This window comes from Neophocaena asiaeorientalis, unplaced genomic scaffold (assembly GCF_003031525.2).
Source record: "Neophocaena asiaeorientalis asiaeorientalis breed wild unplaced genomic scaffold, Neophocaena_asiaeorientalis_V1.1 scaffold220, whole genome shotgun sequence".
NCBI classification, from domain to species: domain Eukaryota; kingdom Metazoa; phylum Chordata; class Mammalia; order Artiodactyla; family Phocoenidae; genus Neophocaena; species Neophocaena asiaeorientalis.
In genome coordinates, this window is record NW_020174042.1 from 4,680,146 (window position 1) to 4,700,457 (window position 20,312).

Genomic DNA, 20,312 nt, shown 5'->3' on the forward strand with positions numbered 1-20,312 from the left:
ATATATATATATACATATATATATGCATAAATATGAATATAACTATGTCTTTATAGCAGCAATTACAAAAGCATTTTCAAATGCATGTCATGTGGCGACAGTCCTTGTGCGAGGAAGAGCAGAGAGCACATTTTGACCTCACTCGGTGACTGGGCACAAGAGACAGGTCTGAGCAAGTCAGTTCAGGTCTCTGAGTCATTGTTTAGGTTTTCCATGGAAATGAAAGCTCAGGGGAATTTGACATAAAGTGTTTGCCAGCCTCTCTGGGTTTGTTACTCTCTTTGAGGGCCGCTAATATCACTTCTCAGATGATGAGTATCAGCCAGTTTCCCTCCCAAAAGACTTGCTCTGAGTGCTTACCAGTGTTGCTTTGCAGAGAGATGGGGGTTTGGGGATGAGTCTCAGGCAGTCATTCCCTCAATGTGAAGACAGTATTAGGGAAATTTTGTGTGTGTACAACCAGACATCGCCTGTCTTCCCTGCAGGGAGCTTGTGACAGCTGAAAAAGATTGTTTATAGAGTGTTTTGAGCTCTCACTGGGGTGGTACCACAGAGACAAAGCTTTGATATGCCTCTTTCATCTCTTTCAACTATTACTAGTAAACCGAGGCTGCCTCTACCTTTCTCAAAGTCCCAAGTTTAAAACGAACCATTAGGAGTCCCAGGTTCCATTTTTTACCCACTCAGAGAAGATCGTGTGACCTCCTTTGTTAAAGAAAAAGCCTTCAGAATTTACAATAGATTTAAAAAACTCCAACACTTTGTAATGTTTAACTGTGAATGACTAAGATGTAGACCAAATGAATTTTCTTTGAAATATTCCACACGTTCAAATGAAAGAGGGAAGTAGTTGGCAACATTTTGTGCTCAAAATTAAATGTTTGAAATATGGGAAGGGGACAGTTTTCCACATTCCGAGCAAGTCTATTTCATCTACTCCCACTTGAGGCTTCTGAACTTTGTAGCATTTAAAAATCATTTGAGTCTGATTTTATTTTTTTAATGCTGCAATAGAAGCTGACCAATTTTCCCTGATTAAAGTAACATCTAATCTCTAGTAAGTGTCCTAGCATCTAGCAAGTAATCAATAAGTACTGTTTTTCAAAAATTGCTTTTGCAGAGCACAGGCCCTTCTTGCAAGATGAGGAAACAGTGACCCCAAAGCATCTGAGTAGGAGGAAATCTCGGCCAGTTGACTGAGTGCTTTTCTTTAAATTGCACATGATCTCACATTCCCAAAATACCCATGCTCAGGAAAGCTATATATGGCCATGTGGCAATTTACTCCAGTCATATGTGCCTGATGGTTAGTACTATAGACTGCTAGGGCTCAAACGGGCCTTCGATGCCACTTCTCAACCTCTGTCTTCATGGAGTAGGAAGCAGAGCCTCTGAGGGAGGGAAGTGACTCACCCAAGGTCATGCAGTTCATTTCTTACAGCATCTAGAGAGATCCCGCGCCTGACATCTGATCCAGCATCTTTATTCCACACTCCTGCCCAGAATGCTGGGTTCTGGGTATTGCTCACTTTTAAATACTGTCTACCATGAGATTCCATGGGAGGGCCATAAATGATCCAAGAGGGCAGCAAATATGCTTGCAAAATATTATGGTTTTTATGTTGAGTGTATAATTTGCCTGTTGGTATTTTCATTACACTTGCTGTACTTCATATTGTTATGCTTTTAAAAATGGTTGTTCTCATGCATTCATTCAACAAGTATTTATTGAGGGTCTGTACTAGGCACTGAAAGTGGTGGTGAGCTACATAGATAAGATCCCTGTAGCAAATCCTGTTGGTGCCCCACCAGGTCCTCCCAAGTCCCACCATCCCCATGCTGGCCTCCGTGCTGGCCCCCAGTGTCCTGCTGCAAACACCCGGGAATCTACCCCAGTGTTCTCTCTTAGCAGAATGACAGATGGTAGTTGGAAGGTAAATGACCCAACTTCCTCATGTTTTGGATGGGAAAACTCTGAGATGCATTCTACACCCTGTCCCCAAGCACCCCAGGGATTTGAACTCTAGTTGTCCACAGTGTAACCTGCTGGATAACGCATCCACTGCAGGCTTCCCTCACTTCCTGTGTCACCGGCTCACTCCCCCTCTAGTTTTCCTGGATCCCTTCCTACTAAACTGCCTTCACTTGAATCCTTGTGTCAGAGTCTGTTTCCAGTGGGGGTGTGGGGGCTGAGCCTCTTCTAAGACAGTCACGGACTTTGTGGAGCTCCAGTTCTAGTAAAGGATACAGACAAGAAATAATACCTGAAGTGAGTCAGGTCCTTTCTTGGTACATACTGAGAAGGAGGAGATGATAGTTAGTGAGAGGGGCTGAGAGAGGCTCGGGTTAGTGGTGAGGTCGGGGCTCCTCTGGGGTGTGATAGTTGCCCTGAAACCCGAAGGATGAGAGGTGGTGGTTAGGCATGAGAAGAGCCCAAACAGATGATTCTGGAAGGAGGCAAGGAAACGTGCAGAGTGAGCAGGAACAGGAAAGAGGCCGCTGTGGTCGTTTCACAGGAGATGGCCGCTGTGGTCGTTTCACAGGAGATGGAGGGGGTGGGGGAGGCTGGAGGAGGCCACGTCGTACGGGACTCTAGTCATCATCAGGAGTTTATTCTAGATGCAAGGAGAAACCTTTAAATGATGTTAAGCAGGGGAATGCAATAATCTGACTGATAGAAAATAATTATCCCAGTAGCTCTGCAGAGGAGAGATTCCGGGGAGGCAAGAACAGAGCAGGAGATGAATGAGAAGGTTGCTATAGAAGTTTAGGTGAGAGATGATAGATGGTTATCAGCACCCAGGTTCAAGTGTTGATAGGGAATATAATCAAATAGAATTGAAATGCAGAGCACCTATGCATTGATATCTTTGTCTCTGAAACCATTTGTATGTATTTCAGGGGTTCTTAGCATTTTGCAATGAAGTAGCTTTGGAAAATCTAATGAAATCTGTGGATTTTCACACTGTGGATTTAAAAATGTAGATATACGTGGAACACAATTATGAATTTGTGATGGGGGATTTAGAGGTTATGGAGTCAGTTAATTTCTGTGTGTACATGTGTGTATATGTTTCCCTTTGTACCGGTTAGGATAGGCTCTCTACCATAGTAAAAAAGTCCTGAAGTGGAAAATGGTTCAAACACAATAGTTTATTTCTTGCATATGGATGAAAGTTGGAGGATATATAGCTCAGCTTCACTGGACCTCAGGTAGAAGAACTCGGTTTCTCCACTGTCTGCATTCACCAAACAATACTGGGAGAATGAGCAGAGAATTTCTTTGCTATCGTCAAGTCATAACTTCCAAGTTTACTGTAATCATTGTCTTCAGTCTTCCTTCTGGACAATTAGAAGGGGAAAGAGCGTGGGGTAGCATACATTTATAAGTCATCCAGCCCAGAAGTGGTGCTCAGTGCTCTGCACACCTTCCATTGGCTGGAATTTAATAGTATGGCCACGACTAACTGCAGGAAGGGCTGGAAAATGTAGTCTAGCTGTGGACCCAGGGAAAAAGAGGGAAATACAGACTTCAGAGAGCAGCTAGCAGTTTCAGCCACAAAACATATTTTTCTTTAAATTTGTCACATTGGAGGTCTTCAGTGTTCCTTTTCTTAAGAACAGTGGACATAACTCACATTGGAAGTTTGAGGGAAGGGAAAGGATGGAGCCTTTGGTACGCGGGCCTCTCACTGTTGTGGCCTCTCCCATTGTGGAGCACAGGCTCCGGACGTGCAGTCTCAGCGGCCATGGCTCACGCGCCCAGCCGCTCCGCGGCATGTGGGATCTTCCCGGACCGAGGCACGAACCCGCGTCCCCTGCATTGGCAGGCGGACCCTCAACCACTGCGCCACCAGGGAAGCCCTCCAGGACCCTTTTGAACTGTGATTTCAGGAACTAGTTTAACTCAAAGTGAACCCTCTTCTTGGTCTGTGGAGATGGGACTTATATATAAAGGTTGTGTCCTTAAGTAAAAGATTAAGTTTAAATTGAAGTGGAAACTTGGCCCCAAACAACACTATTCTGTGCCCTGAGGAACTGGAATTAATTTGAAGCAAACTATTACTCACTCCGATTATGTGTCAGTTGGAAAGAGAGATGATTATATTGTCCACAAAGCGGTCCTTTGCATTCATTTCCTTTCCACTGCAATGACCAGTCATCCTACTTTGTGTGAGGTAACAGGGAGTCGGCTGCTCACCCAAGCACTTATGGAGTCTACTCCGGGCTCAACACTTTCCCTGCAGCAAGGAGCCCATAGCTCCTCTCTTATGTGTCCTTCGGGGAGTGGGTATGGCCCACTCCCCGAAGGAGAGGAAGAAGAAGTTGGAAGTGAAGTGCATTTCTGTCAGTGAATCATATTCTCCCATTAGCTTCCATCATTAGAGATGCTTTTCTTGGGGGCAGAGGGTGATGAGTTTTGCCTTAAAATATAAAGAAATTTCAATAATTAAAAAATATATATATATAAAAAAAGAAATTTCAATTGAGAACACAGCAAATTTTAATTCCTCCAGAGTTAGAAGAGCTGCTTTTCCTTCTAATATACAAAATCAATTTTTTTCTGAAACTTACAAAATAATCCAGACATGGCATTCTCTTGAGATCAGAGCCCTTCTAAACATCACATTTAGTGTTTGTACCATTCATCACCACAGGGAAGATTAAATTTCTTCCATGTTGCCTGTTTCTCACTCTTTCCTCTGATTCTCTCCTTTGCATCATAAATATTCCTTTTCAACCCCCTAAATTTTAGTGATTTCCTCTGAGAGACATTTGAAAAGGAATCTTTATTGCTATTTATTTTATTTAGAGTCCCATTTTAGAGCTGTTAATGTGTTAATACGCTATTTTCTTTTCTACATTCCTCTTCTCTGGATAGGGAAGATTGAACTTTCTTCAAGAAGAGATGGATTTAATTGGTTAATTTCATAATTTAGACTCTTTGTTGGTCTAGATTCCAAAAGAAGGAGTTCCTTTAAGCTCACTGCAACTACATTTGCTTTTGAAGGAGCCCTTTATGTTGCAGTGAATAAAGTGTCTCTTATTAAGTAGAAAATAAATGAATCTTTGGCAGGACTCTGCTCCCAATGGGTGAAACATCACAGGAAATTGAGAAATTGTTTCTTTTTGGCCTTATGGGAAATTTTTGCGGGTGAAATTTAGTACCACGGTTTTAAGACTACTGCTTAAATTCATCAAGAAAAAGTCGAACAAAGGACAGTTTTTGGAAGGGAGACGTATCAATGTGATGATGCTCTGCCTAATTTGTTAAATTTTCCAAGAACTCTGGCATATGGTCAAGAAGATTATAGTCTCTCTTATGTAATAATTGTGTTACTGTTAAAAAGAACTTAGAAGTATTTTAGCAATTTAGGAATAAGTTTGTCAAAAGTTAGCCTCGTTGGATATCCTTTTATTTGTACCTACAAAAAAGGGTGTTTTTTTATGTGTCCAAGAAGAAATGTGTCCCAGCTGCAGCATCCAGCTTCTGTTCTCAGTTGGACTCTGGGCTCCGCTTAAACTTGAGCAGATCCACTTGGGACACTAGACCTGGGTTCTGAGCTCCAGACCTGAGCCCCAGACACTGGATGCCTCCCTCTGAGGCTTTCTGCACATAGTCACCTTATTTGGGAATTATGCCCCACACGCATGCTGTGAGTTGAACCCCTTGCCTATTTTCCTGCCAGGTTCCTTGGAGACACTGGGCAGCATCACCATGTGTCTTGTTGTCTAAACCCAAGAATGTCCCTGTTCATTTCCGATATTCCCCTCAACTTGCAATCGATCGCCAAGTCCTCTTGATTCCCGTAAAGAGGCCGGACAGCCATCCCCTCCTCGTCCCTGCCCCACCTCCCCACTACCTGGCTCAGGTAACAATTCTCTCAGGCCCTGATTTCTCCAGCAGCCTCTTCAATCAGTCTCTTGCCCTCAGTCTTTCCGTTACATCATCCTGTTTCCATCCTGCAACCACTTTCTAAAATTAACTGTGATTATGTTCCTTCCTGGCCTGAAGTTGGTTGGTTGGTTTGTTTCTAGGGCCTACCTGCAATTTTCACCATAGATTCCAAACTCTTAACCTGGCCCTTGCTTATGTGTTTCAGCTTCTTTCCGCTTTCCAGCTTCATCAGCCCCTTGACAAATGAATGCTTCCCTCTCTAACCAGAACTGGACTATTTACAGTGAGAATGTCCTCCTCTGCTTTTTCCCATTCTTGGCAAATTTTAATCTATTGTCCAGAATCCAGAGAGCTCTCCCCCCTTACCTGCTCCGCCCCCCCAACCCGCTTCCCAGATTCAGCTAGATACTCCTTGTTTGAGTTCCCATACACCTTGGTTGTACTTCCACGAGAGTTGATCCTTGATTGTAAACTCCTTGAGCGCCATACAGCTCTTTGTATTTGAATCTTCTGCTCTACCTGCTGAATAAATAAATGAGGAATGAATAACTACTTCTAGTGCTTTTCTATATATAAGATTGAATCCTAATTGTAGTGTTGTAAACGCTACAACATTTACATCAGCTTGGCTAATTTTGGCTAAGTATTTTGGAGGATTGGAAAGGCAACTAAGAAAGAATGGAAAAACTGGATTTGGCATCGAAAGGCTGTGGCCTTTGCTAAGTCTGTCGGCCTCTCTGAGTCTCATTCCCTTGTTAAGGAACTGGGATATATTACAGGGTTTGACTGAGGACTAAGGGAGAAGTGTCTGAGGAGGGGGAGGCATTTTGTGAATTATGATGACTGCACAAGTGTTACCTGCTTTATTCTTATGCTTTTCATACCTGTAGTTCTCCCTACTGCACCTGTGTCAAACACCAGCCTAGGACACGTGGGGGGTGAGTGGTGTCATGCGGCACAGATGGGAGGGGAGTACTTACCAGGTCTCTGTTCAGTTAGGTGGAGACCTACTTACTAATGGCAGGATAGACGTCGGAAATGGTTCACCCTTAGCTTTCCCATTGGAAATACACTCCACCCTCTTATACGCTGTTGGTGAAAGTAATACCTCATGTAGTGGGAAAACAATTAGATAACGTGCATTGAGAACCTTAACAATATTTCCCCCTTTTGACACAGTAATTCCATTTCTGGGATTTATCTTGAGGGAATGATTTCTGAAAATGGGGATGGGAGCACCTAAGACATGCAAAGATGTTCATTGCAGTTGTGGTTATGATAGTGGATGGTGGACAATAATCTGAATCAGGTAACCAGTGAGGAGTGCTATGGTCTTGCCCTTCAGTGGGCTCTCTGTAAGACAGAAACATGATTTTGAAAAAATACTCAAGTGAAAAAAGGAGTCCAGATATTCAATCCACGATTTAATTAAAACTATGTAAATCAAACAAGTATAGAAAAACAAAATGTGACCAGTAGGAGAATACACTCCATTTTGAAAGAGATAAGTCGTAACTAAGAAATCCACAGGCACGGCCTGGCCTCGCTACACTGAGGACCCAGTGAATGAGGTCACTTTCTTCTGTGCAAACGAATCTTTCTTTGGCATTGGATAGAGGCCAGACCTTCCTCCTGCCTTTTAAAATCTGGAAGAAAGCATTCAGAGGAATACCAATCAGAAGTAAAAATTGGCTTAGAGCTGAAGTTATAGAATACTAAGAAAGGAAAGGCTAAATGTACTTGAAAAAGATAGTAATCATGACAACTTTGTAAGGCATTTTTGAGTGTGCAAAGTGTTTTCGTATGTATTTTTCATTTCGATGGGTTCTTCTTTTATGTAGCTTTTTATCCTGCCTGTAAAAATCACTACAGATGTAAGGAGCTGAGAAACACAGTTACTACTTATTTGGGCTCCATTCCCTTTATTGGCCTCTTATCCAGGGATTTCCCCGCTGTGCAGAGTTTACTTTGAACCCAGCGGAAATTACCTAGAAGGGAACAGTCAGGCCCAGGAAATAAATAGGCATTTCATTGTGGCATTATTCACTGGAGGACCTCCAAACATTTGGCACACTTTTTCCCACACGTGCCTCATGGAACCTTGTGTTATAAAGAGGCGCAGAGCTGCTGGGAGCTGCCCACCGTCACACAGCAAGTCAGTTGTAGAATTGTGGTCCCCTTTTCTCCTCTTGAATTCCCATCTAGCCCAAGTGTCAGTTCTCCCAGAGGATTTCATGTTCCTTTTTTGTACTGTCTGTCATAGCTCCAGAAAAGATCTGTTTTCTTTGATTATTTTCCCATATGTCTATGGTTGAGAGCCATGGTGCATTTGTTGAATGCACTGTGTTGTTTTCATCCCTGCAGTTCCCTGTTTGATGATTCGATACTTAGGGAGAAGAGAGACAGTGAGAAGGAAAATCTGCTCAGTGCCTTTAACCCTAGGTTTGGGCCATTTTTCTCAAAGACAAGCTCTTGCTGTCTCTTATCTTATTCCAACCTCCATGTTCTCAGGATGAGAAATAAATCTTTACATAAAAATCCAAGGGTTAGTTTCCAGGTGTTTGAGGGGAAGCTTCGGTCCCCAGTGGAGCTTTTTGGGGCAGTTTGTTATTTCTCTAGGGACAGTGCTGAATGCTTCTGGTTTACGCTTCTGTTTCGAAGTTTATTTTATGTTTTGTTGTGGTTTTCAGATTTCTCATGGTTTGGATTTGGGAAAGTAAAATCAAGACAAGGTGTTGGTAAGTAGTTCCTCATTCTTTGGATAAGTAATGAGTTTGTGTTGTTTAATTAGGATGAAACTGCTTTGACTCTCTTTATACTTGTCGGTCCTTGATTCTTTTTCTGTGTTTCCGGTTTCTGATTTGCCGAAGAAAGATGCCTAGAACTTTCCAGAGAAGGAATATTGACTTTAGTAAATGGTTTTGTATTTTTGACATCACCTTGTTTTTATCCTATGGGGGAGTGTTAACTGTCATCCAGATCTGGCTTGTTGCTGCATTTTTAAGAAGGTTAAGGAAATAAAATGCAACTACACTCCAACTCCATGTACAGCAAACATTTGGCTGAATATTCAAGTCTGGGCAAGTTCGGATCTTAACTTTCTTCCGTTGGCCAACATGTAATAAATTTCTGAATTGGGAAATCAGCTGTTCATTTATGACCACTTCTCTTTCAAAGCAAGACTCTAACGTCCAGACGCTATGATTTGTGCTTGATTGCATTCTGTTCCTTGCATTCAGACTATGTGCTGGAAATTGAAAAGCAGAGTTTGTAGCTATGAAATGAATGCAGATAATGTAACTCATCACTGGGACTGGAATCAGGTGTGATCTCCTGGGACCTCCAGTTTGTTCAGTATTTTCTATGGGTACAGAGACAATGAACAGGAATTGCTTAGAAGGCATGAAAACACAAACTGTCTTTACATCTTGCCTGTGTGTTTCCAAGATCTGGCCCCATCTTTCGTATCTGTTGGTTAGTATTTATTTCGGTAGCAAGGTTGGCTATAGGGAAAATTGTAAAATAGGGGAAGTGTACCAGGGTCATGGAGCCTTCCCGTTCTGTGCCATCCGCCCCATACGTGTTCATCCCATCCATACAAGGAAGCCTGTTTCCTTTCTCTTTTTGAGCCCGATAGCAGACCTTTCCTATTGGACAGCCTTTCTCAGTGTCGGTCCAGTGATCCAAAATCACTGAACCCAGAGGTGGCAGACACTGAGCCAGAGAGGGCCTGAAGGGGGAAAGTCACCCTGACCCTTAGCTAGCCCCAGGAATTCCAAGACTAAAGCTCTTAACCAGCAAAGAGAAAGTGGAGTGTGGCACAATTGGAACATTAAGCTCCACCAGCTCAGGACTTGTCTGTGACTCCCCAGGGACAAATTTCAGATCCAGCTGATCATAGGCACTTTGCCAAGATAGCAGAGAGATTGTCCATACCGTCTTGAAGGCACCCTGTTCCAAGGCTTTGTGCTCACTCTGTGTGTGGAGGTGAAGAGGGGAGTTGAGTGACAAACTCTCTCAACAGCGCCATGAAATGGGGTCTTCCTTCCACTAAACAGCAAATCGGTGCAACCATGTAAATGTTTTGCTTTGGTTTTGTTTTAAATTTTTTTGAAGTAATATTTATTTTTTTAAAACAGAAAAGGATAAAGAATAAAACAAACAAACGAAAACACCATTTATCCCTGTACCCAGAGAGTGTTTGTTAACATAGAGAAAAATTATACATCCATAAGATTTTTCAAAAATTAACAGTACAGAAATGTAAATATTAAACAATGTCTCTCTTACCCACCTCCATGGTTTCCCCCCACCAGCTCTCTCCCAAGAGATGTACCTATCACATATTTCTTACGTCCTTACAAAGAAAATAAATTTTATGGCATATATAGATCCTTTGAAAATGTATACACCGTACTCTTACTCTTTATCTCCCCTTTAAAAATAAAATTAATAGTTAACTATGCTTATTGGCATTTTACATGGTGCAACCATGTACATGTTTTCCAGGCCAGTTTGCTCTGCAGAGAGGCACTTGTTCCTGGAAAGCTTCAAAAACTGGGCTTCACCCTTTTAGGCTACAGCAGAGGGAATTCTTCTCCATAATTGTTATTTCAGCTATAGTTCATCAGAAGTGCCGCTGCTTTAAAATGTAGGTTTTACGATTTTTCAGCTGTGGGGAGGCCACAGGTCTGGAGACGACTGCCACTGAAAATATCGTTTGTTACTCACAGATCCCAAGAGAAGAGGGCAGGCCATGACACAGTGGGGACCGTGGTGCTGAAGGGGGCACAGGGTCCATCAGGAGGCAGAGGGAGTAAAGGGAAAACATAGACAAGAGACTCTACTGTGGTTTCTGCAGAAAGGAATGGCCGAGGCAGGGTAAGCAGGTTTAGGACTGGCTGGGTTGAGTAAGGTCAGTGGGCTCTGGGATGTAGGGACAGTCCCCAGTTGTCTTATACCTGGCTCTGGGGTGATGGGGCAGGTGGATAGCGGCCTGGAGTGTGAGAGCCTGGTAAGTAATGCGGTTGGGGGCGTAGACTGTGGATTGGTCAGTTTGTATATGAAACGTACTCTCGTAGGCAGGTACTTTATTATCTGTAGGAATCGGCAGTCCCTCCTCTGTCACCAAAGCCTCAGATGTTGAAGCAACAGAATACAGAAAATAAAAGACATGGTTAATACAGCTATTTAAGAACAATAATCTGTCTCTCTCCTTGAAGACATGTTGGTCTTGAGAGAAGGAATCTCTTTCTCCAGGTGACTTACATCAATTCTTATCAGGGAAAAAAGTCTCAGTCAGGTTTAAAAATGTCTGTAAAGTCATTTATGCAGGATACGTTACTGAGCAGCTCTGGTAAAAGAAAAATGCCTCTTTGCATGTGAGACATATTAAAATAAAAATGGGCTAAAAATGTTTCCAGGCATAGCTTCTACTTGTCAGCTCAGTAATTAGAACTATGTACCCCAAACTCAGCAAGCTGCACATACCCAGCAATTTAAAACTTTCTGTTAATATTGTAAGACATTTTTTCAAGTCCTCCTATGAATTTCTCACCCGCTGTGATGTGCCCCTGACTCTTCTTCTGTCTGTCTTTTTGGGGTGTTTTCCCCACGTGCACAGACACATAACGAGACATCCATGATATGCGCAGACAGGCTGCTGTCAAATTATATAGACATTCATCTTCCCCCCGAGAGCTTTCCCCCTTTGCAGCTTTGCTGTGCTCCATTCGATCAAAATGTTCATAGAAAAATGGCTGAATCTCTGCAACCTTGCCAGCTGTATCAATCTTCCAGGGTTTGGAACATCAATAATGAAGAAAACAGCACTTGAATTAACATTCCACTTGATAAATTGTTGAGGTTTATATGTTGCTCAGATTTGTCAACAGTGACCTTCTGGCAAAGTGAAAAAGCTTTTGAAAGATTACCTCTGGTGCTTTATACCGCTTCTGTGCTTAAAAAATTTCCCCCCAAACAGAGAACCTCTCCCCTTGGAATCTGTTACCTCAGAGTTGGGGGTTTTACTCAGCGAGGCCACAGGAAGGAAAGGGTGTCCTCTGATGATGGAGAAGTGAAGAGCAAGTCCCTTGGTTGAACTCTTTAAGTAAGGCTCCACTGTGTGCATGGCAGATGCTTCAGAGCCCAAATTCCTGGAGGAATTTCAACATTGTCTTCTAAGTATCATCCTCCTCCAAAATGATTGAATGCTATGGGAATGTGGATAGCCTGTCCTGGGCCAAAAGGGAATCAGAGGAAAAGCAACTGGGCTCAGTGCGTTTCTAATTGTTGCAGGGAGTCCAGAAGCAGATATCGCTGGCCTTCTGACAGCATGTGGAGTGTTTGAACATGACAACTCTTGCATTTCTGGGGGTAAATGTGAAGCCTGGAATCTGTTGAGAAATGTGTGGCCTCTATTGCACCCTTCCCGGGGAGCTCGGACAGTAGCGTGCTTTGGTAACCTCGAAGGAGGGGACAGCTGCACGGGGACTGGAGCAAGGGAGCCCATGATGGGAAGGTTTTATTGACAAGATGCAGAAAGCTTAGCATAACACATTTCCATTTTCCACCTCTGGGTTTAAGCCCTGGGTGATCGGGGCCTGTCAAGAATCATAAAACAGGGATGGTTAAGGATATTAGAAAGGACTTGTCTGTGTAGCTATTCTTGGCAGAATTTCCACTGTTTACTAACACTGGTGAGCTAGGCTCAAGATGAATACAACTGGTAAGTTTGCCTTTGCTTTGAGTGTTCTGTGGCTTCTAAATTGGCTGTGTGAGGACTTGCTTGCAGAATTAAGCCAGAGTGTATCATTAAAAGCAACTTAAATACACATCCCCTTGAGAGAGTGTTTTTAAAAATTACCTATAGGGCTTCCCTGGTGGCGCAGTGGTTGAGAGTCCGCCTAACGATGCAGGGGACAGGGGTTCGTGCCCCGGTCCAGGAAGATCCCGCATGCCGTGGAGTGGCTGGGCCCGTGAGCCATGGCCGCTGAGCCTGTGCGTCCGGAGCCTGTGCTCCGCAACGGGAGAGGCCGCAGTATTGAAAGGCCCACGTACCGAAAAAAAAAAAAAATTACCTATAATAGCAGTTGGCTGCCTCCTGCCTAGTTTAAGATTCAGCTAGCTGGGGAATGTCGTTATCCCTACAAACTGTGATAATCCCCATATAAGAGGGAAAATGGATCTTGGAGGTTGGGGGATGGATTACCGTGATATTTCGTAGGGAATTCAAAAAAGTATGATACAACAACTTTTGTTTCTATCGCTGTGCTTCTTACAGAAAAAGTAAAATGTGAGGAAGAGGTAGAGATTTGCTGGAGGTGCTGAAACATCCTGGGGGGCTGGGCAAACACACATGGTCTTGCTCAGGAAATAGCGATTAAGGCTTTCATTTCCCCAGTACACATTTGTCTTCTCTGCACATTGGATTTTGCCTTCTCATTGCCCTCCCTTTGTCTTTCCTCCATATCCTTTTCTTCCTGTCTTCCTCTTAGCTTATTATAGTAGCCCTGGCCAGTGGGAGCCTTCTGGAAAACCCTGCACCTATTGAGGATACTGTAGAATCCTGTGTACTATACTAGGGGGCTTTGTCTACTTTCCCTGTAGGGCGTGTCTGTCAAAAGCCACTGAGATCTTAATTGTTTGCAAGTTTTCAATGAATGTAGACCTTTATCTTTGTGAATGTATTTTTGGTTGCAAACATTATAGGTCAATGGTTGAATTGTTTAGATAAGATACAGTAGACTGTATTTATGGGTATATGCGTTCTGAGACTCTGGCCTGGAAAGTTTAAATCTGGTATGAAAAATGTTTTGGTTATTGCTTTAGTATAAAGACATCCATGTAATGACACTACAAGTAATGTTATGGCTAAAGGCAAAACAGGGAACTTTGCCGTGGGATTAGTCCATTATTGCTGTGAAAGTATTTTGCGTGCAGAAGTGGTGCCGCTGCTGAGAGAATATACAGAAAGTGGAGCATAGTAGTAGGACAGGCCAATGCAATTCTAGTCGACCAGTTATTCATAAGTTTATTTAGTAATACTTAGTAGTAATTCATACTCATGAAGCACATTTTCATATCAGTAGTTTCATTCCAGTCTCAGAAAGTAACAAGCAGATACTATTTTGCATATTTTACACATGTAAGCAGATGTAGAGGTACAAAAAAGTTAAGTGATTTGTCCAGAGAGTGGTGAAAGGATCAGATCTTTGAACTTCTAGGACGTCTTTCAGTACACTGTACAACAGGAATCCTAGATTCATGCTGGGAGTTTCAATGAGAGAGTGTTCTAAAGATGTTCAGAGAACAGAGAGGAAAGCTGCATATTGAATTACAGGAGAAGGAAGTAAAGAAATTGGAACCCTCACACATTGCTGTTGCAGATATAAAGTATGTAGTGCAGCCACTTTGGAAAACAGTTTGGCAGTTCCTGAAAAGGTTAACCGTAAAGCTACTATATGACCCAGCACTTCCACCCAAGAGAAATGAAAACATATATCCACACAAACACTTGTACACGAATGCACATAGCTACATTATTCATAATAGCCAAACATTTTAAACAACCCAAATTTCTATCAATTGATGAATGGATCAACAAAATGGGGTGTATCCATGCAATGGAATATCCCTTGGCAATAAAAAGGAATAAAGTAATGATGCATGCTACAACGTGAATCAACGTTAAAAACGTTAGGCTAAGTGAAAGAAGCCCCAAAGATCACATATTATATGATCCCATTGATATGAAATGTCCAAAATAGGTAAATCCATAGAGATAAAAAGTAAATTTGTGGATGCCCAGGGCTGGAAGTGGGGAGAATGGGAAGCGACTGCTAATTGAGATGATAAAAATCTCCTAAAATTAGATTGTAGTGATGGTTTCATAACTCTTTGAATATGCTAAAACCCACGGAATTGTACACTTTAAATGGGTGAATTTTAGGTATGTGAATTATAGCTCAACAAAACCATGAAAAATTACAGGAGAATATGTATTTTTCCAACTCCAGGCCCAGCCTCAGTTATCAGCAATGATGATGACTCTGCCAGCCCACTCCATCACATCTCCAATGGGAGTAACACTCCGTCGTCTTCAGAGGGTGGCCCTGATGCTGTCATTATTGGAATGACCAAGATTCCTGTCATTGAAAATCCCCAGTACTTTGGCATCACCAATAGTCAGCTCAAGCCAGACACATGTAAGTACAGCTGTTTATATTTATTGGCCCATTTGCTGCATAGCTGTTATCAAGCAGCATGCTTATCAGAGTCCCTGACGAGGATGACTGAGGGGAGGGTACAGTGTGAAATGTCTGAGGATCCTTGGGGCTTTGAGCCCAAGGAATAGATCATTTAGTTTGTTGATTATGGAGTTCTCAGGGTGTGTCTCCTGCTGGGATTGAAACTGTGGGAAGATACTGACTTCTCTTGAGATCCATTTTCCAAAACCATTTGTCAACATGAAGTTGGAATCAAGGCATGCTTATCTTGAAAAAGATAGACAGAAACTAGAAGTGTCATTAGAATACACATACATCAGTTACAGAAGACAAGCAATTGGTGGGATTTAAATTTGGTTTATTGAAAGTCCTTAAAATATACACTAATGGTAGTCAGGACTTCTCTGTGTTGCACACAGGTGGTATCAACTTAGGTAGTTCTGTTTTCTTTGTTCAGTCCTAGTTCCCAGTATGAGGCTTGTTGTGATATCACAATAGCAAAGGGACATCACAACAGATGGTCTGCCTATTAAGTACACTGAGTTATATTTCTAAGAACCAAATTAACCCACTAGCCTCTGTTGGGAAACTTGGAATCTTTATCTTATCCTATCTTCTGAGCCAGTGCTCAAATATAGAGACTGGAACACAGTCTGAAGGACAAGAAATAAAGTCACAGTAGACAAACAGCCTTATGCCGCTGGAACTCCAGGCCTTCCCTTACACATGAATAAGGGGCCATGAGGGCTAGAATATCAGGTGGCTAAGGTCCCAGGGGTTCTCTGGCACTGACAAGTGGGTACCTTTGGTCTGTCTGCATGTTCTTGCCCCATCTTAAATACTGTTCTCCTGCCCTGTCTCAGGTAAGGTAGGACTATTTCAAGGTTAGATATTGGGGACTGACTTTCCATTGAGAATGCTCATGGATAAGGGGACTTAGCAGTGAGTATCTTTTCAAATATAAAGAAACATCTGTAATTTCCTTCTACTCATTCAAATTTATCCTGAGGTATGTTTAACAATGGATTTGAATTTAATCATTAGGGTGAACAGTATTACAGTCTTGTAATGTGTGAGACAGAACCTCAACATAGCTTTCAGTTGAATATGTAATATGACAAGATAAATAGAATAGCATATGTGAAGAATATTGTGCTCCTTGAAATAAAAGGTATTCTTTGAAATCAAAGTATTATTAATTCTAATATTATTATTATGGTGTGAACATGATGTGTGGAGGTTTGCTTAAAATGTGCATTCTTTGTTGAGATAAGCATCCTCCAATGGTTCCTGAAATGCCCTGCATGTGTAACAGTCAAATACTGAACAAAGCAAAGCAAGATAGTGTAATGAGAGATTCTGTCATCATTTTGATCGTTCCCCCTAGGAACAGAGTACTTTGACACCCCTGTCACCACCACCAGCACCAGTCTGTATGATGTACTTTAGTTAACCTGAGACTGCATTAAAATTGAAGTTGACTAAAACCAACCTGTACTCAAAAATTTGCTTTTCTTTGTCAATGGAGGAAAGATAAAGCTGAATAATCAAGTAGAGAGCATTAACCTAGCAAGTCCAATAAGAGAAAATGAACCAATCAGCAAGAAAGCAAACAAATGAGAGCCTATAGAATCAAGTGAGCTAGATGGCTTCTGAGTCTGTGGTTCTTTCTAGAAGTGCTTTCTTCCCTTAGAAATTCCACAAGAAAATTTCCAAAGGTCATTTCCCTAATCTAGAGTTCATAGAAGTTTTTACAAAGGTTTTGGATTAGACATTTTGGTAATTTTGGAGGAGTCTTGATTTTGTGGCTCAGCCACTCCCACTTAGAAAGAGTTGGAAGAGTTGAGGAGACCTGCAGCTTCCCCTCAGCTTCTGCCCTCTAGCAGAGGGCGCCAGACCATTGATTGTTTAGTTGTTCCTTATAAAGTCTTGTTGGGTCCTTCACTCAGCAGTCCTTACTGGCTCAGTGTTCTCAATCACTTAGTATCTTATATCAGAAGAAATGTTATTTCTTCCAAGCATCAAGCCATATGCTCTTTCATGATTTTAAGAACACTTAAAATAACACATCTTCCATAAATCCTTTTTCAGAGAAATGGGAATGAAGAAGCAATTTACTTCTCTCATTCCCTCTACCCTTTCTTAAATGTCATCCTTTACCCCATACTTTTTATCTTTATCTTCAGTGTATCTGTTGCCTTTTGTGAAGTCCTGAGTATGACCACTCTGGTGTATGTTTCTCTAGTCTTGATTAGGTTAGATTGTAAGCTCCTAGAGAGCAGAAACTATACTTGTCGAACTACATCTTCATAGCATGGGACATGATGTGCCTTTGATGTTGGCCAGATGTTGACCAGATATGGCTATATATTGCTGAAATATTAATTACTAACAGACTTGTAACAAGTATAGAGGACCTTTTACATTGAGCCTTTTACATTGGGTCCTTTCCTATTAAATTTGCCTGGGTAGACTTTGTTAGATGTATTTTTAACAACATGTTAGCCAGTTTAAATAGGTTTAGATAGCAAATTTAGCAGAAATAAGCCTTTAACAAAAAATCCTTTCTTTGAAGATCCTAATTGTAGTCATTCAGAAATTTAAATATTTCAAAATGCATAGATCTGATGTACAGAGGGATCTGTTGCTATAGACCCATGATATTTTGGGAGCTTAGCTTTCAGTTAAGTTATTCCCATCAAGTATTTTTACAACCAATCTCTAAAGAAGGGCTCTTCCAAGAAGTTGGATAGGTTACATCTGAAAAACAAATTTAAGAAGCTCTCAGAAAAAGTATGGAATTTTTCCCATGTGCTTAAAGCAAAATATCACATAGACAGTATACCACCAAGCTCTGGATCCATCAGAGGCTTGGGTCACAAACCAGCACTTTTACTTCTCTTTCCTAAAGCTGCCTGCTATTCAAAGATGTTGGCTTTATATGTGTGCTCTTACAAACAGTGATCCCAGCTTATTTCACTGAATTGTAAGAATCTAATGTAGAAGGTGAAGTTCAATTCATTACATATTTATTGGCTACCCACAATATTCCTACAATACTAAGAATTGGAAATTCGGTCATAATGATGGCATGTTCCTTGCCCTCAGGGAGTCTCCTTGGGGAGGCCAGTGGTGAAAGACTTCATCGTATAATCACAATGCACTATGATAGCATAGCTTAGAGCGAGGATCCTAAACCCTGACAAGGATCAGGCAGGTCAATATGAGAGAAACAGGCTAGATCAGAAAGACGATATGGTATAGTGAAGGTCATGATGGCATGTGGGCTTGGTATTACCAGATACTCCAATTTTTCCAGAGAGAGCAGGCATTTTATATTTTATGTGAATTCTCCAAGATTTAAAACGCTGGGTGGAACCAACAAAATACATCAGCAGAGTCAGATTTGGTCCACAATCCACCAACTGTTTGTGACCTTAAAGATCAATGAATACATACACCTTATTTTACAGACAATGCTCAGAAATGGCTTGTCCAAAAGTAATACAGCCTCCCTACTCGTGTAGCTTTGCTCTAAAAACAGAACAAACAAACAAAAAATCATGATTAAACCATATTTCTTTAAATGATGTGTAAGATCATTTGAGTGAAGGATGATGATAAATTTTAGCCCCCTAAGTAATTTTTCACTCTCAGGAGCTATGTGAGGTTTTCATTTACAAAGTCGAGAGGTTGTTTGCAGGATTTTAGAACAATCTGAACAGGGCTGAATTGCTCCTGAGCACTTTCCAATAGCAAGTCTGTCTACTTTATTGCAGGGCCCAGAGGTTCCCCCAAGACCGCCTGATAATAATTTGGTATTTGGAGGCTCCTGTGTCACTGCAGGAACTAAAGGAGGCTAAATCCATGCCTGATGGAGGAGAAGAGTTCTATGGTTATCTGCAAATTCTGGCCAGAGAACAACTTGACGTCACTCCTTAGCTTCCAAAACCTAGCCAAGCAAGAAGTTGCCTTCCCAAGAGAAAGCAGTGTGCTCTAATGACTAAACCCTCAAAGTGCTATGCCACTCTAACTATAGACCCATCTCCTCGATCAATCAGGATGGCAAGATGGAGCTGAGGAGCTCAGCAACATCAAGGCTGGAGTTGGTCTTTAATTCAACTAGTCTGTGTAGACGTGTCTGAAAACCACATCATCTGTCCGCACGGGGTGTTTTCCCAGTAGGACTGACCAACCCGGCTCAAGGGCAGCTGTGCTGCTATCCTCTCCTTGACTGCTAAGAACATTTTTGACAGGGTACAATGGAAACACACCTTCTGAGCTGGAAAAAAAAGAAAGAAAGAAAGAAAGAAAGAAAAAGAAAGAAAGAAAAAGAAAGAAAGAAAGAAAGAGAAAAAAAACCACTCTAACCAGCAAAACCCCCGAATCATCAATCTTGGGTTCTCTTGAAGGGTGGGAATGCGTTATAGCTTCCCCTGCAGGAAAAGCAAATGCCATAGACTCATTGTCATCCCTAGAATTGTGTCTTTCCTAGAGCAGCCTTGTAAATTAGCTAGGGTCCTAGGTGGAGGGCCTAAATTAAATGAGAATTGTCCTGAAATACATACTGTATGTGTTTGTTCTTACAGCGCATGCCCTCTATGTATATCTAGGGCTAGTAACTCTGTGGCAGATGCAGATAAGGAATTTTGACTTTTTTCCACTTTAATTCCATTTCCAATGAAATGGATGTTTATTGATTTCCTGCAGCGTGTGCCATACTTCAAGTATTATAGTTCACGTGTGTATATATGTTTGTGTGTGTGTTTTCCCATTGGTTACATGCTTATTAGGCAACTATGTAGATAAGCACAGATTCATAGACCAGCTAAGACTAAGGAGATTAAATATAATAAAGGGAGGGAGTGTTTTAACAGTAGTTGAAAAGATCACACAGGACACCCCTCTTGCGCCCCTTAACTGCCATACCCACCCTGTCATTGTGTTACCAACCAGGGGAGGGAATGGAAGTGGTATTTTTCACAGAACTGCAGAGGTTTTGAAAATGTTTGTAACATTACTTTGAGTACACATGAGCAAAAATTCTGAATCATATCCAAGACCTCAGGAGCTCGTTATATCAAGGGATGAGAGTTATCAGAGGTTATCTTTGAACTTCAGTGCAATCTGTGCCCATGGTCCATTTTGATGGTCCATTTGATGGAAGTAAAAACAGGCAGAAACAA

At 41.7% G+C, this 20,312-nt stretch overlaps 1 protein-coding gene across 2 annotated transcripts in view; it reads left to right on the forward strand.

The window, feature by feature from the left end:
• The window catches only part of NTRK2 (neurotrophic receptor tyrosine kinase 2), a 367,950-nt gene that overhangs the window by 190,730 nt on the left and 156,908 nt on the right, over window positions 1–20,312 (forward strand). The window contains exons 13-14 of one of the 2 annotated variants that reach the window (XM_024753833.1): window positions 8,590–8,637; window positions 14,917–15,105. In XM_024753833.1, the coding sequence (XP_024609601.1) occupies window positions 8,590–8,637; window positions 14,917–15,105 (237 nt within the window). The remainder of the gene's footprint in view (window positions 1–8,589; window positions 8,638–14,916; window positions 15,106–20,312) is intronic. The other variant, XM_024753832.1, reaches the window with a different exon arrangement.